We start from the raw sequence: 18678 nt of genomic DNA, 5'->3' as shown, positions 1-18678 counted from the left end.
AACTTCACTCACTAATTAAGGATATAACTTACTTATTATAACATGAAATAAACAAAATAATAATGGTAAATATTCATGGTACCAGTATGACGCATTTCCGCTAATTAATTTGTTTACAATCTCCTTAGGGAGTAAACCACTGTTATCAAGGAGTAAGATAATTTCTTATCTGGAAGTCTGTAACATTTGAAGAAAACACATGCTGATCTGATTGACCGATACTGAGTGTCTGTTGACTGACCTTCAATGAGTAGAACAACGGTCTTGCAAAAAAAAATAAATAAATAAAAACAGTACCTGTCCGACCTCCCAAAGCATCTGAGTTCAAACCCGGATAAGGCATGGTCCATGATGTGTACTGTTAAGGGTAAGAACAAAAATACCAAACTGATAAACTCTAGGCAACAGTATTTGTCAAAAAGGAAGACTGCATAACAATGACTATTTCAAGGTAAAAACCGGAAAGTTGGAAACCACCGTAACGGTTCTGACTAATTGGTACAGGTATTTCCCATGGAAATCGTGGATTAACCATGCTTCATAGCGCGCTAAACCTCCCGCTTCCATTGGGATTAATTATTTCCGATATACATATTGTTTTATTTGTTTTGTGTTGTACGATTTCTTTATCGTCTATTGTCCTTTTTTGGTGTTCAACATATTTCACCTCGCTCATACCTCCAGTATTGCAACTTTTTATGAAACAAGTATATCTCAACAACCATGATGGGATTAGCTCAAACCTCTCACAAAACTACTCAAGTACAGTTCTATGACAAATTTACGACAGTTCTAGAGCCAGGTTTTCTGACAGTTCTAGCAGAGCCGGCTCTACTAGTAGAACTGTACTCGTAGAGCCAGCCCTGCCAGAATTTTCAGAAGAGCTGACTCTAGTAGTAGATTTTATTTATAAAACGTTCAGTTTTACTGTACATGTGAAATAGTCTGTATCTTAACCTAGACAATTTTGTTATGAGTTATTGTAATCACTTTGAGTTTATATCGTACATGTATACAAATTTGACAAGTAAAACAAAACAAAAACAATGCAAAAACAAACACAAAAAAACCAAAAACGAACAAACAAACGAACAAAATACGATTCATGACTGATGAAACAACTGGCTATGTTGGGTTTTGAATGAACATAATTTGATATGTTCGTTTATATGCCAAGGACTATACAGACCAAACAAGTTTGAAATGAAATTTTATTGCTCACATATATAAAGTGATTTTTTACATCTCGAGATCAAAATAATGCAAGAAGCTCATATAAGAAGCTTATATGTACAACAAACTCGATGGACTACCGTTTGATATTGACAGGGGGTAGCTCGGAAAATTTCTTCGCGTTAAAAATATTAAAATGTTCATTTTTACTTTGAAAACGGTTACAATATTCATTTTTGACATACATGAAATCAAATTATTTATTTTCATATATGTAAAAAAAATCAAATCAGATTGACGTGGAAGGATTAAAATCCTTTAAAAAGTCAAAATATGTTTTTTTTTAATTACACCAAGCTCCCCTAAAGTCAAATGGTCGTCGCTTAATTAACAAAAGACTGGCCTGCAAATTTTACTTAGCATATTCACATAGCATAAAAAGAAACAATTTGCACGTTACGCCTATATTGATGTGAAGGACTGTTGCAATGATAAATACAATTTCTTTTACAGTCATATAGTAGTAACATAGCATTGGTCTGACAGTTATAACATAAGTAAGTACATAATTGCTCTGGCGGATTTGGCTTTTCCAGCGGCCTACTGTTGGAGTGGACACCGGGTTGACAAATTTCTAGCTTTTTTCACTCTTCCCACCCATAGGAGTGGGGAAGCAATTTCTTTTGTGCTATCACAAGGTTTGCAAGTGCAATCAATCGAAAAAAAGCAGATAGGTAATTTATGTCTTGCCCAAGAAAGAGAATATAGCTAGAATGGGCACGGATGAGCTGCCCACTGACGGCCGATGAAAATGCAATATCCACACGAGCTGTTGTGTATTTTGATTGTATAACAGTGGTGACATTTGTGACAAAAGTTATAATGGCAATATCAGCCTGTCTTTTATTCTTATTTTAGTTCAGTAACAATACAAATGACTGTCACACAGGCAAAATTGAAATATATGTTTTGATTAGAGAATAATTGATATCAGTAACATCTTTATAAAAACAGATAAGAGATGATTTATGCAAGTAAAAAAACCCACTAAATTCAGTTTTTTTTCTTGTGCAGAAACAGTTACTAATCATATAACCAGTCTTGGTTTTTATTTTTGGCATTGCACTTTTGAGATATAAATTATATAATTTGTATATGAAATTGGCACTTTGCAAGAGTTATCGTTCTTGATTTTGTCAGATTTGTTAGATTAGTGGGAGATTAATGAAAGTTTTTCTCAAAAGTGCAAACCTGCGGTTCTTTTCACAAAAAATCTTATGTGTAAAATTCGTCGTAAGTTATGACGTCATAGTAAATCAAAGTATTGTGACAAAAAATCTTCAATAATAATGTTACAAATTTCAGAATGCGAATTATTACAAAACATCGCAATAATTTATGAATTTACAGTACTTGCTTGTGCAAATTTCGTAATAACAATATAAATATAAAATGCATTTATATGTATGTACATGTCTACAACAATACGACTTCATCATACTTAAAAACCCAATAACAATAACAAATGAGGTAGCATTGTTTAAAAAAATCAAATAGTAATTTTTTAATGAGTACATTACTAGGTAACGGGTGCAAAAGTAAAAAACAATCAACTACAGTTACGTCAACTGTTCAAGTTTAAGCAACGAATACATGGATCACGCGTAAAACGCAATTAACTTCTGTGTATAGTATACATTTTTTTGTAAGTGAAAGCATAAATTAATTTATGGTGAAGATTTTTTGCTCTTCAAATGTTAAACAAAATGAATGATTCGCAGGTCGCACCTTGATCGTCGAATCTGATAAATTAGAGGAAGTATGGACACACTATTCAAACTTGATACCGCTTTGACTTTAGTTGTTATTAGACCTATAAAACAGGGTCCTTTTTACCCTTTATTGGTATCAGTCACGATTTCAGTAATCAATTTCATGTTTTTGCTGTCTTATGAAAGTCAATGAAAGGGTGTCACATTCAGTAACATTGTGAGACATCATTTCTTAAAAAAACCCCACATACTTTACATCTAGGCAAGCTTATCTTTATTCTTTTTTTTTTGCGTAAAACTCATATCCAAATGGTTGGTTATTTCCACCGAAAGAGGTTTCATACTTTGTAATTCTACATAAAATCACGTACTTTTCACCCCCTCATATTATTTCAATACGCAGATCCCAATTTCCATTTTATTATCCACCATATAAAGAAAAGTTTAAACCACTCAAGTACTAAAACATTCTAAATTGTCTCTTAAATTCTTGTTTCAGGACTGAAATTTTCAGTTTTAATCCTATGTAATTAGTGCATCTTTCGTTAACGTCTTCCCATAATTCATATTAAGTACAGCACAAACTATTCAAATGTGGCATATGTATGTTCCATGAATGCGTTTTACGAATGGCACTATATTTCTGGTACATTGAAATCGATGAACTATAGTTTGAAGAACTTATTGGTAAAACATGAAACAAAATGAACAACATGTTATAAGCATATGTAACACCGGATAGTATAAAAATAAAAAAAAGATATTTTTGATTCGCGGTAAATATGAGTTGAGAACAGCCTGCAAACCTAGCATCGCACTTATACATTATTCTTACATTTGTTCAGACATTGAAAAAAGGGACGATAACCGAAAAGGCGAGATAAGATAGGTAAATGGTTGTCCATTTAAAAGAATAAGCGTACCAGATCAGGATATTGTAAATATTTGTTTTTATTTTTCATTGTTTATGAACTGCATATTTCAATTTTAAATCAATTTAACGGCTATTTTAACTTTGAATTCACTTCCTGATCCATTTCTGCGGATCTATCTGATACCTATTTCGGTTGTCTAGATGTCTATCGTTAGCCTCGATGCTCGGTATAAGTTAATTCTTATTCTTATACAGAATGCTACGAACAAAATTTAAAAGGAAATATTTTTGTAAGAATTAACTAGTACCTTGCAAGTTTTTTTTTTTTATTTTTTGAAATTTATACTTAAAATTTACGCAAAAGTCTCGAAACTTTCAAGCTTTAAAAGTACAATGATAATATATTATTTGCGAATAGATTTCAACTGTTTACTTCAGACAGTAAAAAAAAAAACTAATACAATTCATTGAAAATGTAACGGATTGTAATTTTAATAAAAAAGTAAAACATGCAGTAACATTTCATACCAATTCGTATAGATATGAAGCTTCTTAGAGTTATAAAGGCGCTTGATAATACAAATGTTATTTTCGTTAATTAGTTTACCAAAATATAGTTAACAAAAATATATCACATTTGTTTTCATTAGACTAAACATACTATTCTAATTGTTCCTTTCCTATTATAACTTAGAATTAAGGAAGTAGTCCTAGGGTAAGGGACACAATTCTTGCAAATCATTGGAACGTTTGTATTCAGCATTTTATATCAATCTCATATAAGCATCAAAGTAACTTGGACTGATTTCATTCTGTTTCAAATGAAAGCTTGATAGGTTTTGGTGAGATTGAAAATGATGCAAACACATCACTGATTTCAAGAGTTATTTCCCTTTCCTTATGTCTACCTCCTTAAGAACTAAAATTCAAGCTTACTGTCTATACCTCAACTAATACCTGTTCAAACAACTGTATATATATATATATATATATATATATATATATATATATATATATATATATATATATATATATATATATATATATATAAAACCGCTTCTAAAGTTGAACTTGAAACCAAATGATAAAGAAGTTGAGCCTAAGGTGTACAAAGTCGATGTTTTTGTTATTGTCCTTTTCTGCAAAACTTACAACGGAACAAACCACTCTTAATCGTAAAACGGATAGGCAGGTGGCTTTAGATTCAGTTTCCTTTTGTATCTGAAAAAGATAAATACGATTCAGAATCATAATATGCGACATATTTAAACTGTAAGAGGGTGAAGTATTAAGGTAAAGTGGGACTTATCTATTACAACCTAAGTTCTAAAAGACTTTGGACGACGTGTCCTTGGTTCGACCGAGTTATGTTCAGTAACCACCATTGTCTAACAGGTACACAGTGAAACCCTTATTGCTTGGTGAAATACCATTTGTCTTTCTGGGCATATAGAAAATTCTTTTTGCCTTACAGTGACAATGGGAAAAAATCATTTATGCCTACATGTTCAAGTAAAATATTGCTTTTTATTGGAACAATTGTAAGGATTAATACTTGTTGCCATACAGTGACAATGTGAAGTTCCGGGTGCCTTACAGGGCCAAGCTAAAACGCTTATTGCTTTTCGGGAGGTAAAGCACTAGTATGTATATACTGAAAACTCTATGACATTATTGGGACAAAGAGAGATGCCCTATAGTGACAAACAAAACATCTTATATTGCCTTATAATGACAGAGAAACGAAACTCACAGGGACAATGTTAATTACATGTTCATAATTCTTCACTCGGACAATGTGAAAGTCTTTGCTGTTAGGGTAAAACTAAAAATCCTGTTACCAAACAGGGACAAACTTGTAGTGAAAATCTTATTGCAATCTTATTGCAATATATGACCTAAAAGTTCCAGTAACAAAGAGAAACTCTTTTTGCCTTATGGCAACCACGTATGTACTACTGCCTAACAGGGACATGAGAAATAAGTCAGGCAAGTCAATACCTCGTCGTTTTCTATTGTTGCATTGGGTGTCACAGTCAATGTTGCGTTTTATCCGCTCAACGAACTGACTTCGTCTTATCTTGTGTATATTTTCTCCAGAAGAAGGTCTGTCTGAAGAGGAGATTGTGCTGGGAAGAGTTTCACGCTTTCCTCTGTAGTTGAAGCGTGGTCTTGTTTCCGTGTAAACTTCTAGAGAAGGTGACGTGCTGAAGTTAAGGCTCTTTTGCATTGCTACTGGAAGGCTAAGATCTTGGCAATCGACATCTAAAATATATGATAAATGTCAATTTATCATATGTTAACGGAGACCATTTTTATATTGCACATTTTGAGCAACTTACAAAGTTACTCTTAAAGGCAGTCGAATAACCTCTTAAACAAAGCCGACACATTCAAGCATATCCTGAAATATACTATATAATAGCAATGGAATTCATCTCAAAAATCTTGAATAGAAGACTTATAAAGTTTATTACGTTTTACAACATAAAGACTGTTAAGTGAATTTTATGTTTAAATTGTGCTTTCATGCACTGGAAATAAGAAGTTACAATACATATTTTGTAGAAAGATACAAGTTCTTGTAACATGTACTTTTTATCTCTAAAAGTTTCGTTGATGTAAAATTTACTTTTTTCGTGGAATCGACCCACATCATATTGTATATTGATAAAGAGAAATTACTCTATTTTTCTCGAGTTGTAGGTAAAATGTGAACATTTTAAAACTTACCAACAGGAAGATTACAGTCAACATTTCCAAAGACAGCTTTCGCATCGATTGGGAATCCCTGGGAGTCAATCACATTGACTTCGAGTCCGTGCCGTCTTCGTCGTCTCTGCATCCAGTCTTTAACTGCTTCATTCACGTTGAAGCTGACCCACGTATCTCGCCGTACAATAACCATCTTCACGTCTAAGATTTTCATTCTAGGAACTATACGTAAAGAAGATTTTTTGTGTTAAAAATAATCGGAAATAAAGGTTCATTACTAATCAATAAATGGTTTAGGCTTTTGGATAACATCGATTTGATATAATTAAAGTACTTTATGATTAATACGGAATTATGTCAGTCTTAAATTTCTATTTATAAGAATTGTTGAGATAAAAAATCTAACGGAGAACGTGTCTCCAACTCATCAAAAGATGGACCCAATGGCGGATACAAAGAGTTTGGTTAAAGAAAACAATAGGGTTCCATGTTACATTTGGACCATATGTTACCCCAAAATTGTACGAAGTTAACAAAATCTATCAAAATAGGAAAAGAGATTTCCAACCTCCTGACCCCCATTCCTCTATACGTCACTGAGATCCCCCAAATTGCTACTTTCATCTTAAGCAATATTCGGAAGTTTAAGTTTAAAATTCGTCAGCTACCTCGAAAGTATCAATTGAAACTATGCAGACAAAAGTGACTTACAATAAGTGCTTCAATTCCATATCATACCTCTATTTCTGCGCCTTAGCGGCTTTATAAACTGACTAACAAATACAGTAAATCTGATAGAGTCTTCCTCCTCACTGTCCTCGTCTTCTTGAAAACACCGACAAGCTGAATACAGAGTAACAGGATGAAAATAATGTTCGCGTTCTGACAACGTTATCGTAAGCTCCCGACCATAGTATTAGTACGAGGATTTTTGTCTGATCCATTTTTGAAGAACAACACAACAGAAATTGCCTAAATGTAAGACCGAGGACATCCATGGATATTAGGATACGTGCTTTATAAAAACGGATATTTACGATATAAACGGAGAGAATAAAATAGGACAGAAGAGAATGTATGAATACTACGCACAATCGAACATTTGAATTATCTATATAATTAATGTCTTGGCGTACATATATCTAACACATAAGAACCAAAATGATCATAATTTACATAATCAGTTTAAAAACAAAACGGCGAAAATTATATATTCTTTTTACTCAAATCTCGTATTAGTTTGAGACATGTTCTAAAATTGAGTCGAACTTAAGCTGTTTTGACGGAATAACGGGCCATAAATTTTCTGCATTTTTCGCTCCATGTAACTTAATCAAATCAGCATTATTAATTGGTTAGTCACAACTTTTCATTTTTTGAATTAAACAAGAATTTAAAATTTGCCATCAATTTTCTCGTCTGAAGAAGATAATTGTAAGATCTAATTTACGGTTATTAATTTACAAGCCAAAACATTCAAGGCCGTCTACAAAATCGTCGTAACATAAATTTCAAGTTTCACCATTTTTTAATTTTATTGCGATTAACAGGTTCTTACTTGAGTGGAGATTCAAGATGTGGTTATCTTTCACGAATTTAAGAAACGTGTAGAGAGTAGACCACGAATTTTTCTAACGAGTGAAAAATAACCCGATCTTTGAAATTCAACAATAAAAAGTATTATTTTTTTTTAACGTGAAACACATTTATATTTTGTTCGCTTCCACTACAGAGCTCCGCTTTTCTTGAAACATAGCACTCAGTGACGTCATATTTTCTCTTGCCTTTGTTTTATGAATGTCTATGACGCTGCCGTTTTATAACATTTTCATTGGATAAGAGAAAGAGCTAGAACGAACACGCGTGTCCTCGTCTTACACAGGTTGTCACAACTCGCAAAGGTCATTTCCGGAAGAAATTGTTTTCTGATACCAGAGATAAGGGAATGGCTATAAATCTTCCAGTATTATTAAGAGAGGACGAACATTCGATTCTAAAAGGGGGGTGTTTGCCGGCAGATTTTGTGAATAAATATCTAGCCTGGAAAAAATGTTAAAACAAATATTTTAGTCTCCACAACCTAAAAATAATCCCCCTAAAATTTCTGGCTACCAGATTCTACTTTACGACTAAAGGAATAAAATAATAATGTTGTAAATGCAGTTAAAAATACATTTGCTGATTAAAAATGTAAATGTTTGAAAATAAATATTCTGTCCCGACCAAAACTGCCAGCTTGCTAAAATGGTCATCTCAATATGATTATTTAAAAAAAAAATCATAAATCTACATTGGTAAACTTTCCCTATTCATATCAGGGTTATAAATCTTATATATTTGATTGCAGTGGCGACTTGAAGAAAAAATAATTATTACAAATTTCAAGCCGAAATACAAATAACAACCAAACACTTTTCATCGAAAACTTATAGATAAACATAGATGGATCGGGACTTTGTACAATTCTGTATTTGTTTGTATTGGCCCATGTATTTTTTGTTTATTTGTATTAACCTGTTGCTTTTTATCGAAATGATAATAAAATTTAGTTCCCTTAAGGAGATAGACCTATGGTAAGGGACACAACTCTTAAAAATTACTGGAACGTTTGTATTCAGCATTTTACATCAATGTTATGTAAGCACCAAAGAAACTTGGATTGATTTCATTCTGTGTCAAATGAAAGCTTGATAGGCTTTGGTGAAATTGAATATGATATAAACATATCACTGATTTCATGAGTTATGTTCCTTACCCTAAGTCTACCTCCTTAAATGTGAAATTTCAGCAGTAATGGATGGATAAAGAAAATACACAACAAAGAGCATGAAATAACCAAAATAACAAGCACAAAAAAGAGAGTAAATTGTCAACCAGATTTCCACTAAAACCTGGGAACAAAAATAAGTTCACTTTAAGGCAAAGCTTCATAATGCCTTAGCAGGAAGTTTCACTAATTCTATTATAATCGCAAAGCTATTAGCAATGGTAGTTTCCTTGACCTTAAAATCCTACGTTTATGTAGTAACAAGTGACTTAAACAATAAATTAAATCAGTGTTTACATTCTTCTCTCAGAAATTACGTATTTTTCTATTCTTGGCATTGCAATCACTATTTGTATAATCATATCATCAGACTAATTCACTGACTTTATTCACAGACTTTTCGTTGTTTATATTAACAGAATATTTAAGATCGGCTTTTGGCATGTATATTTATAATTGTAGTGTATCAAACCGTTAGGTTTACGGTGTAATGTATAAGAATAAACATTTTGAACTCGTATACACTGAACAGAATAATATAAAATCAAGTAACATACACCTTTTGTTTGTAGAAAAACTGAACGAAGTAGACGACTGTAGATTTAGAATAAGCATTTGAAGTAATAAAATATGAGCATAATGATAAAAAATCAAGTTCCATACTATTTTGATTAGGAAATAATCGTACGAATCGTAGATTCTGATTATATAAGAATAAACATTTTTTTTTTAAATTTCTTGTCCTTGAAAACTGGCAACTTTATAGAAAATATTTCGCTAACAAGTGAACTCGTCAGTTACATACCAGTCCGCTCTTTGATATGGAGACGTAAGCTAGCATTCATGACGGTAGTACTGGTGTCCTCAGCTGGCAGAATGTCAAAGAACAATCGCAAAGTTTTGGTGTCTGCATCGTTCCACATTTGGTCATCAATCCAGCTTGGCAGCGTACCTAGAAATTGGATTTTTTTTACTGTTTTTTAGTCCATGACCATACAACTGTAATTGTTATATACAGAGAAGATAATTTGTATTGCATCTTTCTTTAACATATGCCTTTAGTGGTAATACATTAACTTAACTTATATTTTATCTTAAAAGCGATCATTGCTTCGAAATCGAATTATGACAATATCGTCGTTGATTTTTTCTTTCACCACGTAAGTTATTAACTACATTTTTATAAAAATATATGTGCAGTTTTTCATATAAATTCCAGATTCTCATATTTTATCACATTAAACATAGAATATACTTATATACTACTATAGGTTTTCGATTTCGTACATCGTTGTTCTTCATCAATCTACAGTGATAGGTTTGCATACAGTAGATCGTGGTAGTAAAGTTACGATCTTTAATATGCGAGCTTTAATTAGCATATGTAGTTTAATTATAAATTCTTCCATCAAAATGCATGTTAAATTAAAAACTTGACTAACAGTAAGTAACTTTTCTCACGAACACGGAAGATGTAAAGTTAAAAAACCTGACGTAGAAACTTTAAAATCGCGGAAAATTTAACGTAAACTCTATCCATCAAAACAGTACAGAACTCACATGATCCGGCATAGCACTGTTGTAGAACTGCTCTGTATGGAATTTGTGTTAGAGTTAAATTGTTCAAAATTGCATTTTTCATCTCTTCGTCAATTTGAGGTGGTGATGAGAATCCAAGCGTATTCAAAACGTGCTGCCTAAGGTTGCTGATCCATTGTTCTCTTGATCTAAAAAAAAGTGAATATACACGTACTGTCAGTAACCTAAAACACCTTTATTCCAAAAACCCTAGAAAGACCGAAGTTGAAAAAAAAAAAAACAACAAAAAAAAAAAATTAAAAAGTATTGTTAGATTTATTACGACTTTCTGATTTGTTTTGCCATTTAACGAAATTATCATATGCACTTTATTAACAAAAAATGTTTCTCTTATAAAAACCGGACGCATTGAAAACCATTTATCATTTACACCTGATGGAAGAAAACGGCGGGAATCACATCAAGAGTCTTAAGCTGACAAGATGTTCTATAATAGAATGATAAATGACCTGACCTTAAGATAAGGTTGGGATAAGCGGTCAAAGCCCGAGATATTCCCAAGTGCAAAGAGCAATGTCCAGCGTTACTAATTAATGGCAATCCAACCTCGAACTTAACCTCAAACCAATGAGTCACGATGCATAATGCTCTTAGGTGCAAATCTTTATGCAGTTTGTGAATACTTTTCAAACAGATTATTAGATAATAGAAAAACCTATTGTTAAGGGGTAAAATCCTATTTCAGAATATTTGTACAGCTAATCTTTGTTTTTCATTTAAAAGTTCAAACAGTTAATTGTACACTTTCTAATTAAACAAATGATCCTATACAAATCATTAAATCAACGTTCAACAAATTTATAACAAACAAATTCACTCGCGGAAAATATTACATGAATCCATGTTACCTTCACAAATAAATAATGTAAAAAAAAAGACATTACAGGAAAATGTATTCTGGGGATGTTTATATCATGTTTTAATTTTTTTCAAGTGTATATGGAATCTTAAAAAAATATTTTCTTCAATATATGAATAAAGTAATTTGCTGATTTTTTACTTGTTGATCTCAATGACTTACATCATGTAACACAGTACACAAATGCAATTTCATTCATGAATATGATTCAATTAAGTTGTCTGAGAACATTTTAGAATGATATGCATATATGAAAGTTGTTACATTGGATGAATTGGTGTCGTGGCGTGGGGTTAGTTTTTTTTTTTTTGAGTGGTATATTTGAGTAAAAACTCAGAATTTTAATTCGATTTCAGTGTTGCAAATTACTGTGTACATTGTTACCACATGAGTCAAAAATTCACTTGGATATTCTTATATCTATTCATAACCATTGAAAAAATCCATTCCAAAATGCCATGCCGAGACTCCACGTGTTAAATACTGTAAATAAAATCAGTGACCCCGTGGAAGGTCTCCCGAAGTGCATTCTTGGACAGATGTTAGTAACATGATGGGATTAACTTTCAGGTCATAACTGCCAAATAACACTTATCAATGAAATTACAATCGGAAGGTATACAGACGGTTGTAATTTTCCGCCTCTTCTATAAATATTCTTGTACTTTATAATAGCATACTACTGAAGCGGTAAAAATGCATTATATCTTTCTCATTATATTTATTTTGTAAATTTATAGAAAATAAATCAACGAAAAAGGATGCAATTCTTTATCATTGTAACTCTTAAATATGATATTAAAATTCACTGTTCTATATAAAAGAGTAATACAAGAAACCAATATTTAAGAGAGAATCAAGGGAAAATATTTACAAGACTAAGATTGGACTCTGGAAAGAGACACAGACAACAAAGAGCATAAAATAACCAAACTTACACATACAAAGAAACAAAAGTAAAAGAGAAACCGACGTCCACTAAAATATTGAAGCACAGACCAGGTACATCGGTATGGTAAGCATCCTCTTCTTTTATAGAAAATCCGCAGAGTTGCTCATAAAATGTCACGTTCGGTTTGAATATTTTAATCGGTTGAGCACGTATTTTGTTTAAAATATGAGCTATATAAACTCCACCAAATTTACGCGTGTAACAACGTGTTTTGCCACTTATAAGGACACGTGAACACATGAAGACAGGAATTCAAAAAGTCTTGAAATAATTGGGCAATGCATAAAATTGTAAAAAAAAAAACGTTTTTTTTTTGTTTTTGCAAAACGATACCAAAGTTAGGAAAGTCGCATTTTAAAAATTGCAAAACAAATTTAAATTTGTACAGAGTAAAAATAATCAAATAGGTCAATTACAGGAAGCTCAGTCTACATATATAACAGTGTAAACTCAACTCTGAAAAAGTACTGAAAACCAAAAGAAAAAAAACATTTCAAATTGGAACTGGTAACTGTGTTGATATCGAAGTCTGACTCCAATACATGTGCATTTCTTACATTTTCTTCAAAATAAATTTAACTTATTTAAACAAATGTATAGTAATAACAATCACTGAAATCCAAACCATTTGCACGAATACTTCTTTCTTAAAAAAACACCTGATCGTTTCAACAGTACTGCGTTGTATCATGGTATTTTTGTAAATCCAAATCATTTGCGGCCCAAAAGGTCATTAGATGTACCATTGAGATCCTAAAAGTGGACTCGCGATTTTTTGGTTGGCTACAAGAACAATGTGTTTCATTTCAATTTGCTCATTCTTACAATAGTTGACAGACAGCTCGTTAATGTATCTTTTTGTTTTTTTTTGTTCTAACCTGTTTTAGATAAATTCACTGGTGTGGATCTAGGGTATAAAAGTCTCGTCAAGTGACTGCGTGGTGTCACAAGACGAGGTTCCAATCAATTTTTGAAAAAAAATAGCGAGGAAAATGTCAAATAAACCTTCAAGACAGTGGTAACACCACACATATTTTAATTGTCTTCATCACGGATACTCTGACTGATGCAATAGATAAGACAAAATATCTTTAGTAAGATTTTATATCTTACTTGATTGACAATCCACCAAACCTGACGCTCACTGGAAACTATTTACTTCCAATTTGACAAGTGCCTCTGGTGGAGCAAAGCATGCTCATCTTCCAAAGCATTTGGTATCATTTCAAGTTTTTTGCAAGTACTTAAGTTTTTTGTGAGGTATCTTGTCTTTCTTCTTATCAATTGTTATATGTTATTGTGTTATTATTGTTAGGACCAGTCCACATTCAGTCACTGACAACGTTATAGTGATTCGTAGTGAAGAAAAACCCAACAAACAAACGATTCTTTTTTTTCAGTCTACATGTGCTGTACTTTAACATAACGACAATTATTTCTGCATTAAGATCTGCACTTTTGAGAAAATTATACATTCATCACCCACTAAAATAAACAAAATCAAACCAAATCAAGAAACATAACTCTTGCAAAGCGCCAAGTTCAATCTATATAAATTTTATCTCATACGTGCAACAACCAAATAAAAAAACTAAGACTGGTTATTTGATCGGTAACTGTTTCTGAACAAGAAATAAAACGGAATTTGGTGAGTTTTTGACATGCATGAATTACCTTCTGTCTGATTTTTAGAAAGATCGCTATTTAATCACATTAAGTATGTGAATGGACGTCTCCGTTTCTTGTACGTATGTTGATGTCCCTGAATTTTTCTTTTTTTGATTTTGTATACCGATGCATCTGTATTTTATGTCAAATTTTGTTTCAAATAGTAAAAGAGAAAATGAAATTGTGCAAAAACCTTGCAATTCATCGATCTATTTTGGGTTTTAAATTGTTTTTAATTTTTGACAATGTTATGCAAGCTTAACTTGGTCAAATATTAAAAAAAACAAAAACAATGAGTTTAATTTAATTTTTAATCGATTAAATTCAAAATTAAGACTGGTCCCTTCACCAAAGCATTTTTAGTATGGAAGAGTAATCAAGGGAACCAAGGTTATAGCGGTAATCAAAAGAATGTAATTCAGGAACAAAGACCAGACATGGAAAACAGACATACACAACAAAGAACATTAAGTAACTAAAATCATACATACAAAGTAACAAAAGTAAATGAGCAACTCGGCCTCCACTAAAAAACTGGGAGCATGGACCAGGTGAAGAAATGTGGAAGAAATGTTTAAACTGCGGACTCGACGTCATAGGACCAAGTTTGTTTATGGAAATTAAACGATCTTGCCCAGATGAGATATAAACAATCAAATTAAATTATCATTTCATTAAGATCGCAAATATTTGACCTAAGAATGTTTATTAAAAAAACAGATGAATGTAGATAGTAAGAATTTGTGACAGTTTAAGATATTTACATGTGTATGTGAATTAAAACACCAGTACTCTTATGAGGAAAATTAAAAAAAAATATTCCAAAAAAATGCTTACATTAAATTACCCTTTAAGTATCATTATGATTATATTTTATTTATTTATTTTCCAATTATCCAGTATCGTATGTCTAATTTTATGATATATACTACGACTTAAAAAAGACAAGATTGCTTAAATCTTGAAATGTATTAATTTGATAGAAAAATAAGTTACTATTGAAAATCGTTTGTCCTATTTAAAAGTAAAGATTTTAGTCCACAAGTTTTCAAACCTTAAGTTTCATTAAATGTATGAATAACTTTTATAATTATTTTTTAACAATTATAACAGAAGCTAAACAAACATGCACGTTTTGTTGTTTGCTATAAATACTGAATTTCTATAACACTAATATGCATTTACAGAAAGGCATGAGGAAACAGGAAAAATACAGCACACCAGGGAAACGGCATCAATAGTAAACAAGGAAATAAATAAAATCAATAACAAACACATGAGAAGCTATGATATTTTTTTTCAAAAAGCTGATTATGCCATATTATAACTCAGGACAATTTTTATCACCCAAAGCAAGCAGAAAAAAATAAGTAGTTTTAAGTAGCTGTCTTTGTAAGAATCGAGCAAAATCTGACAAATGTGATACACCCCAAAAAAGGCTACATATTTTTATTTTTGTAATTAAGTTGTTTTATGGGTCTATACTATGAAATGTGTAATTATTCATTCAAATCTGCCTGCTCTTAGGAGATAATCAACATTGAGAATACAGCAGATTTCTATTGTATTTGAGCACCATTTACAAAGTAATCTCCCTTAATTTTGAAATCTACAGTGCATTCTATATAATTTTTATCTCCTAAGAGCACATGTTATATGAAAAACCACGTGTTTATTCCTGTGTACTATCACATTTCAAACAAAATATCAAAAATAAAAATATGTAGGCTTTTCACCCATGAATCACATTTTGCATAATTCTTAGCTGGAGTGCTATTTAAATAAACAGTTTTTACAACAACATTGCTTCACAAAACAAAAACTAAACGATTTTTGAAAGGTTTGTTTTTAACATAATTTACTTTGCAAGCTTAACTTTGTCATCAGTATCAATATGAAATGACCGTAATTTTCAATAGACTTTAAAAGAAGTAGCATAGAAAACTAAATACCACGACTTCAAAGGCAAGATAAACAAAATAACTACATTATTACCATTGAAGGGATTGCTATGCTTGGATACAAAATTTACAGTTATTAGGGAAGATATTGATACAAACAAAATAATGGTATTATGTTTTGCTGTACAACTGGAAAATATTGCTCAGGTTTTTGGGTGCGTTTAATTTTGTGAGAGCATAATATTAAGTATTTCCAATATAAAAATCTAATCCATATCAGGAGGTACACCTCCTTGATATCGGCAAAAAATACCAAAGCGTCAGCAGTGTGATGATTTAAATGGCCTATGGTATTTTTCAAAATGAGTAAAAATATAGCAACATTTTCATCGAACACAATATACTTATATAGAGAAAAACAGAATGAATAAAAACAATTAATTTCTTACCTTCGTCGCATAGTTTGAAGTCTGTTTTGTTCTGGGGTCCTAGAAACACCACTGTCCAGTTCAGTGTCATTTTGACAGCGTGCTGAATGTATTGAGAACACGACCAGAATGTAATATAAAATTTCAACTGTTGTAACCAGATGCATATTGGAATGTTGATTTTGTCCAGTTATTGAAATAACAAAACTCTAAGTCCAAGGTGGTCGTATGGTTTAAATGAGGTATATAGAATAGTTCCTTTATATTTGCATGAAATGTTCCAACTGGCGGAATCGTGAATTATTTATATTTAGGCAAACTTTTTGGGTCAATTTTTATAAAAAAATATGTTTGGGTTATTTTACTAATATCCTGTCTGAGATTTCTTGGCAAACTGAGGTGTCTCACCCGACCAGACCATAAAGACTATCTTTGAATGACGTGAAATTTGAAGCGTCTGGTGGGGTGAAAGGTCAGGACAGATGTTTGGGCGCGAACTTCATTAATAAAGTGGTTGATGGATTCGTTAATGTGACAACAAAAGATTCATGCTTATCTTTCTCTCCCACGTTGTTAAGGCCGACAAAAAAAATACTCGTGCCAATATGCACGAAGATATAATATAGAAGTTCTTTTTTCCTTTGAAAGAAGTGGAGAACATTTATCTTTATTTTGAATTAAAACAAAACAAAACAAAACAAAACAAAGTAAGGAAAATGAGAAACAAATTTCTTGAAAAGATAAAACATACCAATTCAATCAAAAAAACAAAAAATGTAAATATTGTATTATTGCTGGTAATAATTGATTATTTGTACAACGGATTACGTGTTATTACGATTGACGCTGGCGGAACATGACATATTTACCTTTCTGGATCAACTGATGTCACTCTGTTTCATATATTAGGAATTTTTAAAATTAGTTTGATATGTAATTGGATGTAGACCTAAGGTAAGGGACACAACTCTTTCAAAATAATTTGATCGTTTGTATTCAGCATTTTTATCAATCTCATGAAAGCTTCAAAGAAACTTGGGTTGATTTCATTTTGTTTCAAATGAAAGCTTGATAGGCTTTGGTGATTTTGAATATGATACAAACATATCACTGCTTTCAAGATTTATGTCCCTTACCCTAGGTCTACCTCCTTAATTCGATTTGTTTTTTTTGTCATTATGTATGTACATCGTCATTGTTTCCATTTTTCACGTTCTTGTATTTTGCCCATTGTTGATGCTTCGGTATTTCGGTATTTCGTTATGTCGATATTTGATTACCTTAGAGTTGTTAGTTCAAGATATATTCAACGGGTCATAGTTTTCCTTCCCTTGCTTGTTTACCCCGAATTTGACTTTTTATGAGCAACTCGGCGGGTGTTTCTAGAAAAGCAGAGGACGCTTACCCTACCGGTGCACCTGGTCCATGCTCCCAGTTTTTAGTGGAGTCCGAGTCGCTCATTTACTTTTGTTACTTTGTATGTATGATTTTAGTTACTTTATGTTCTTTGTTGTGTATGTCTGTTTTCCATGTCTGGTCTTTGTCCCTGGATTACATTCTTTTGATTACCCTATAGCCTTGGTTCCCTTGATTACTCTTTGACCATATGGAGCGAGGAGGGTGCATTTGTTTACAGTAAAACCTGTACAAACTGAATCTGGTATAAACATGAAACTGTTCGAACCAGAATTTGTTCTTATGTTTTAATATCAATTCAATTCACACCTGTATATCTAAAAAATCTTCGTAATTAATATACTGGATATATTGAAACCATTCTCAACCGAATCCCGAGTAATCCGAAAACCTTCGAAATCGTACACTTTTTGAAGGCACTTTATGTAAGTTTAATTGTATTTTTAAACTTGGCCAACTGATCATCTGCATGAACCGATCCAATTTTAAAGTCGAAATGACAGGTTCCTCTGTATACTGATCTGTCGAAAAGATGGTAGGTATAAACAAATTTC

At 31.9% G+C, this 18678-nt stretch overlaps 1 protein-coding gene across 1 annotated transcript; it reads right to left on the bottom strand.

Moving 5' to 3' along the window:
* Window positions 1-1363: 1363 nt before the first annotated feature.
* Window positions 1364-17129, bottom strand: LOC148602961 (uncharacterized). The gene is made up of 7 exons (XM_088552871.1): window positions 16730-17129; window positions 10862-11028; window positions 10107-10253; window positions 7273-7377; window positions 6553-6756; window positions 5821-6084; window positions 1364-5040 (listed from the first exon to the last, which is right to left on the bottom strand). The coding sequence occupies exons 1-7, from the start codon at window positions 16873-16875 to the stop codon at window positions 5024-5026; spliced, it is 1050 nt and encodes a 349-aa protein (XP_088408997.1). The 5' UTR covers window positions 16876-17129; the 3' UTR covers window positions 1364-5023.
* Window positions 17130-18678: the final 1549 nt, after the last annotated feature.

This window comes from Perna viridis, chromosome 11, assembly GCF_037379345.1.
Source record: "Perna viridis isolate PV_CMFRI_1.1 ecotype Kerala chromosome 11, ASM3737934v1, whole genome shotgun sequence".
Classification (NCBI taxonomy): Eukaryota; Metazoa; Mollusca; class Bivalvia; order Mytilida; family Mytilidae; genus Perna; species Perna viridis.
This window is presented reverse-complemented; position numbering and strand designations above follow the sequence as displayed.

What these genes read in the sequence shown, in the direction of transcription:
- LOC148602961 (XM_088552871.1), bottom strand. Translation starts at nt 16,875, where the DNA reads ATGCATCTGGTTACAACAGTTGAAATTTTATATTACATTCTGGTCGTG. An exon ending in ACAGTGCTATGCCGGATCAT is followed by an intron (nt 10,254 to 10,861) that starts GTGAGTTCTGTA and finishes TCCAATTTCTAG; the next exon opens with GTACGCTGCCAAGCTGGATT. An exon ending in CCATATCAAAGAGCGGACTG is followed by an intron (nt 7,378 to 10,106) that starts GTATGTAACTGA and finishes CTCTGTATTCAG; the next exon opens with CTTGTCGGTGTTTTCAAGAA.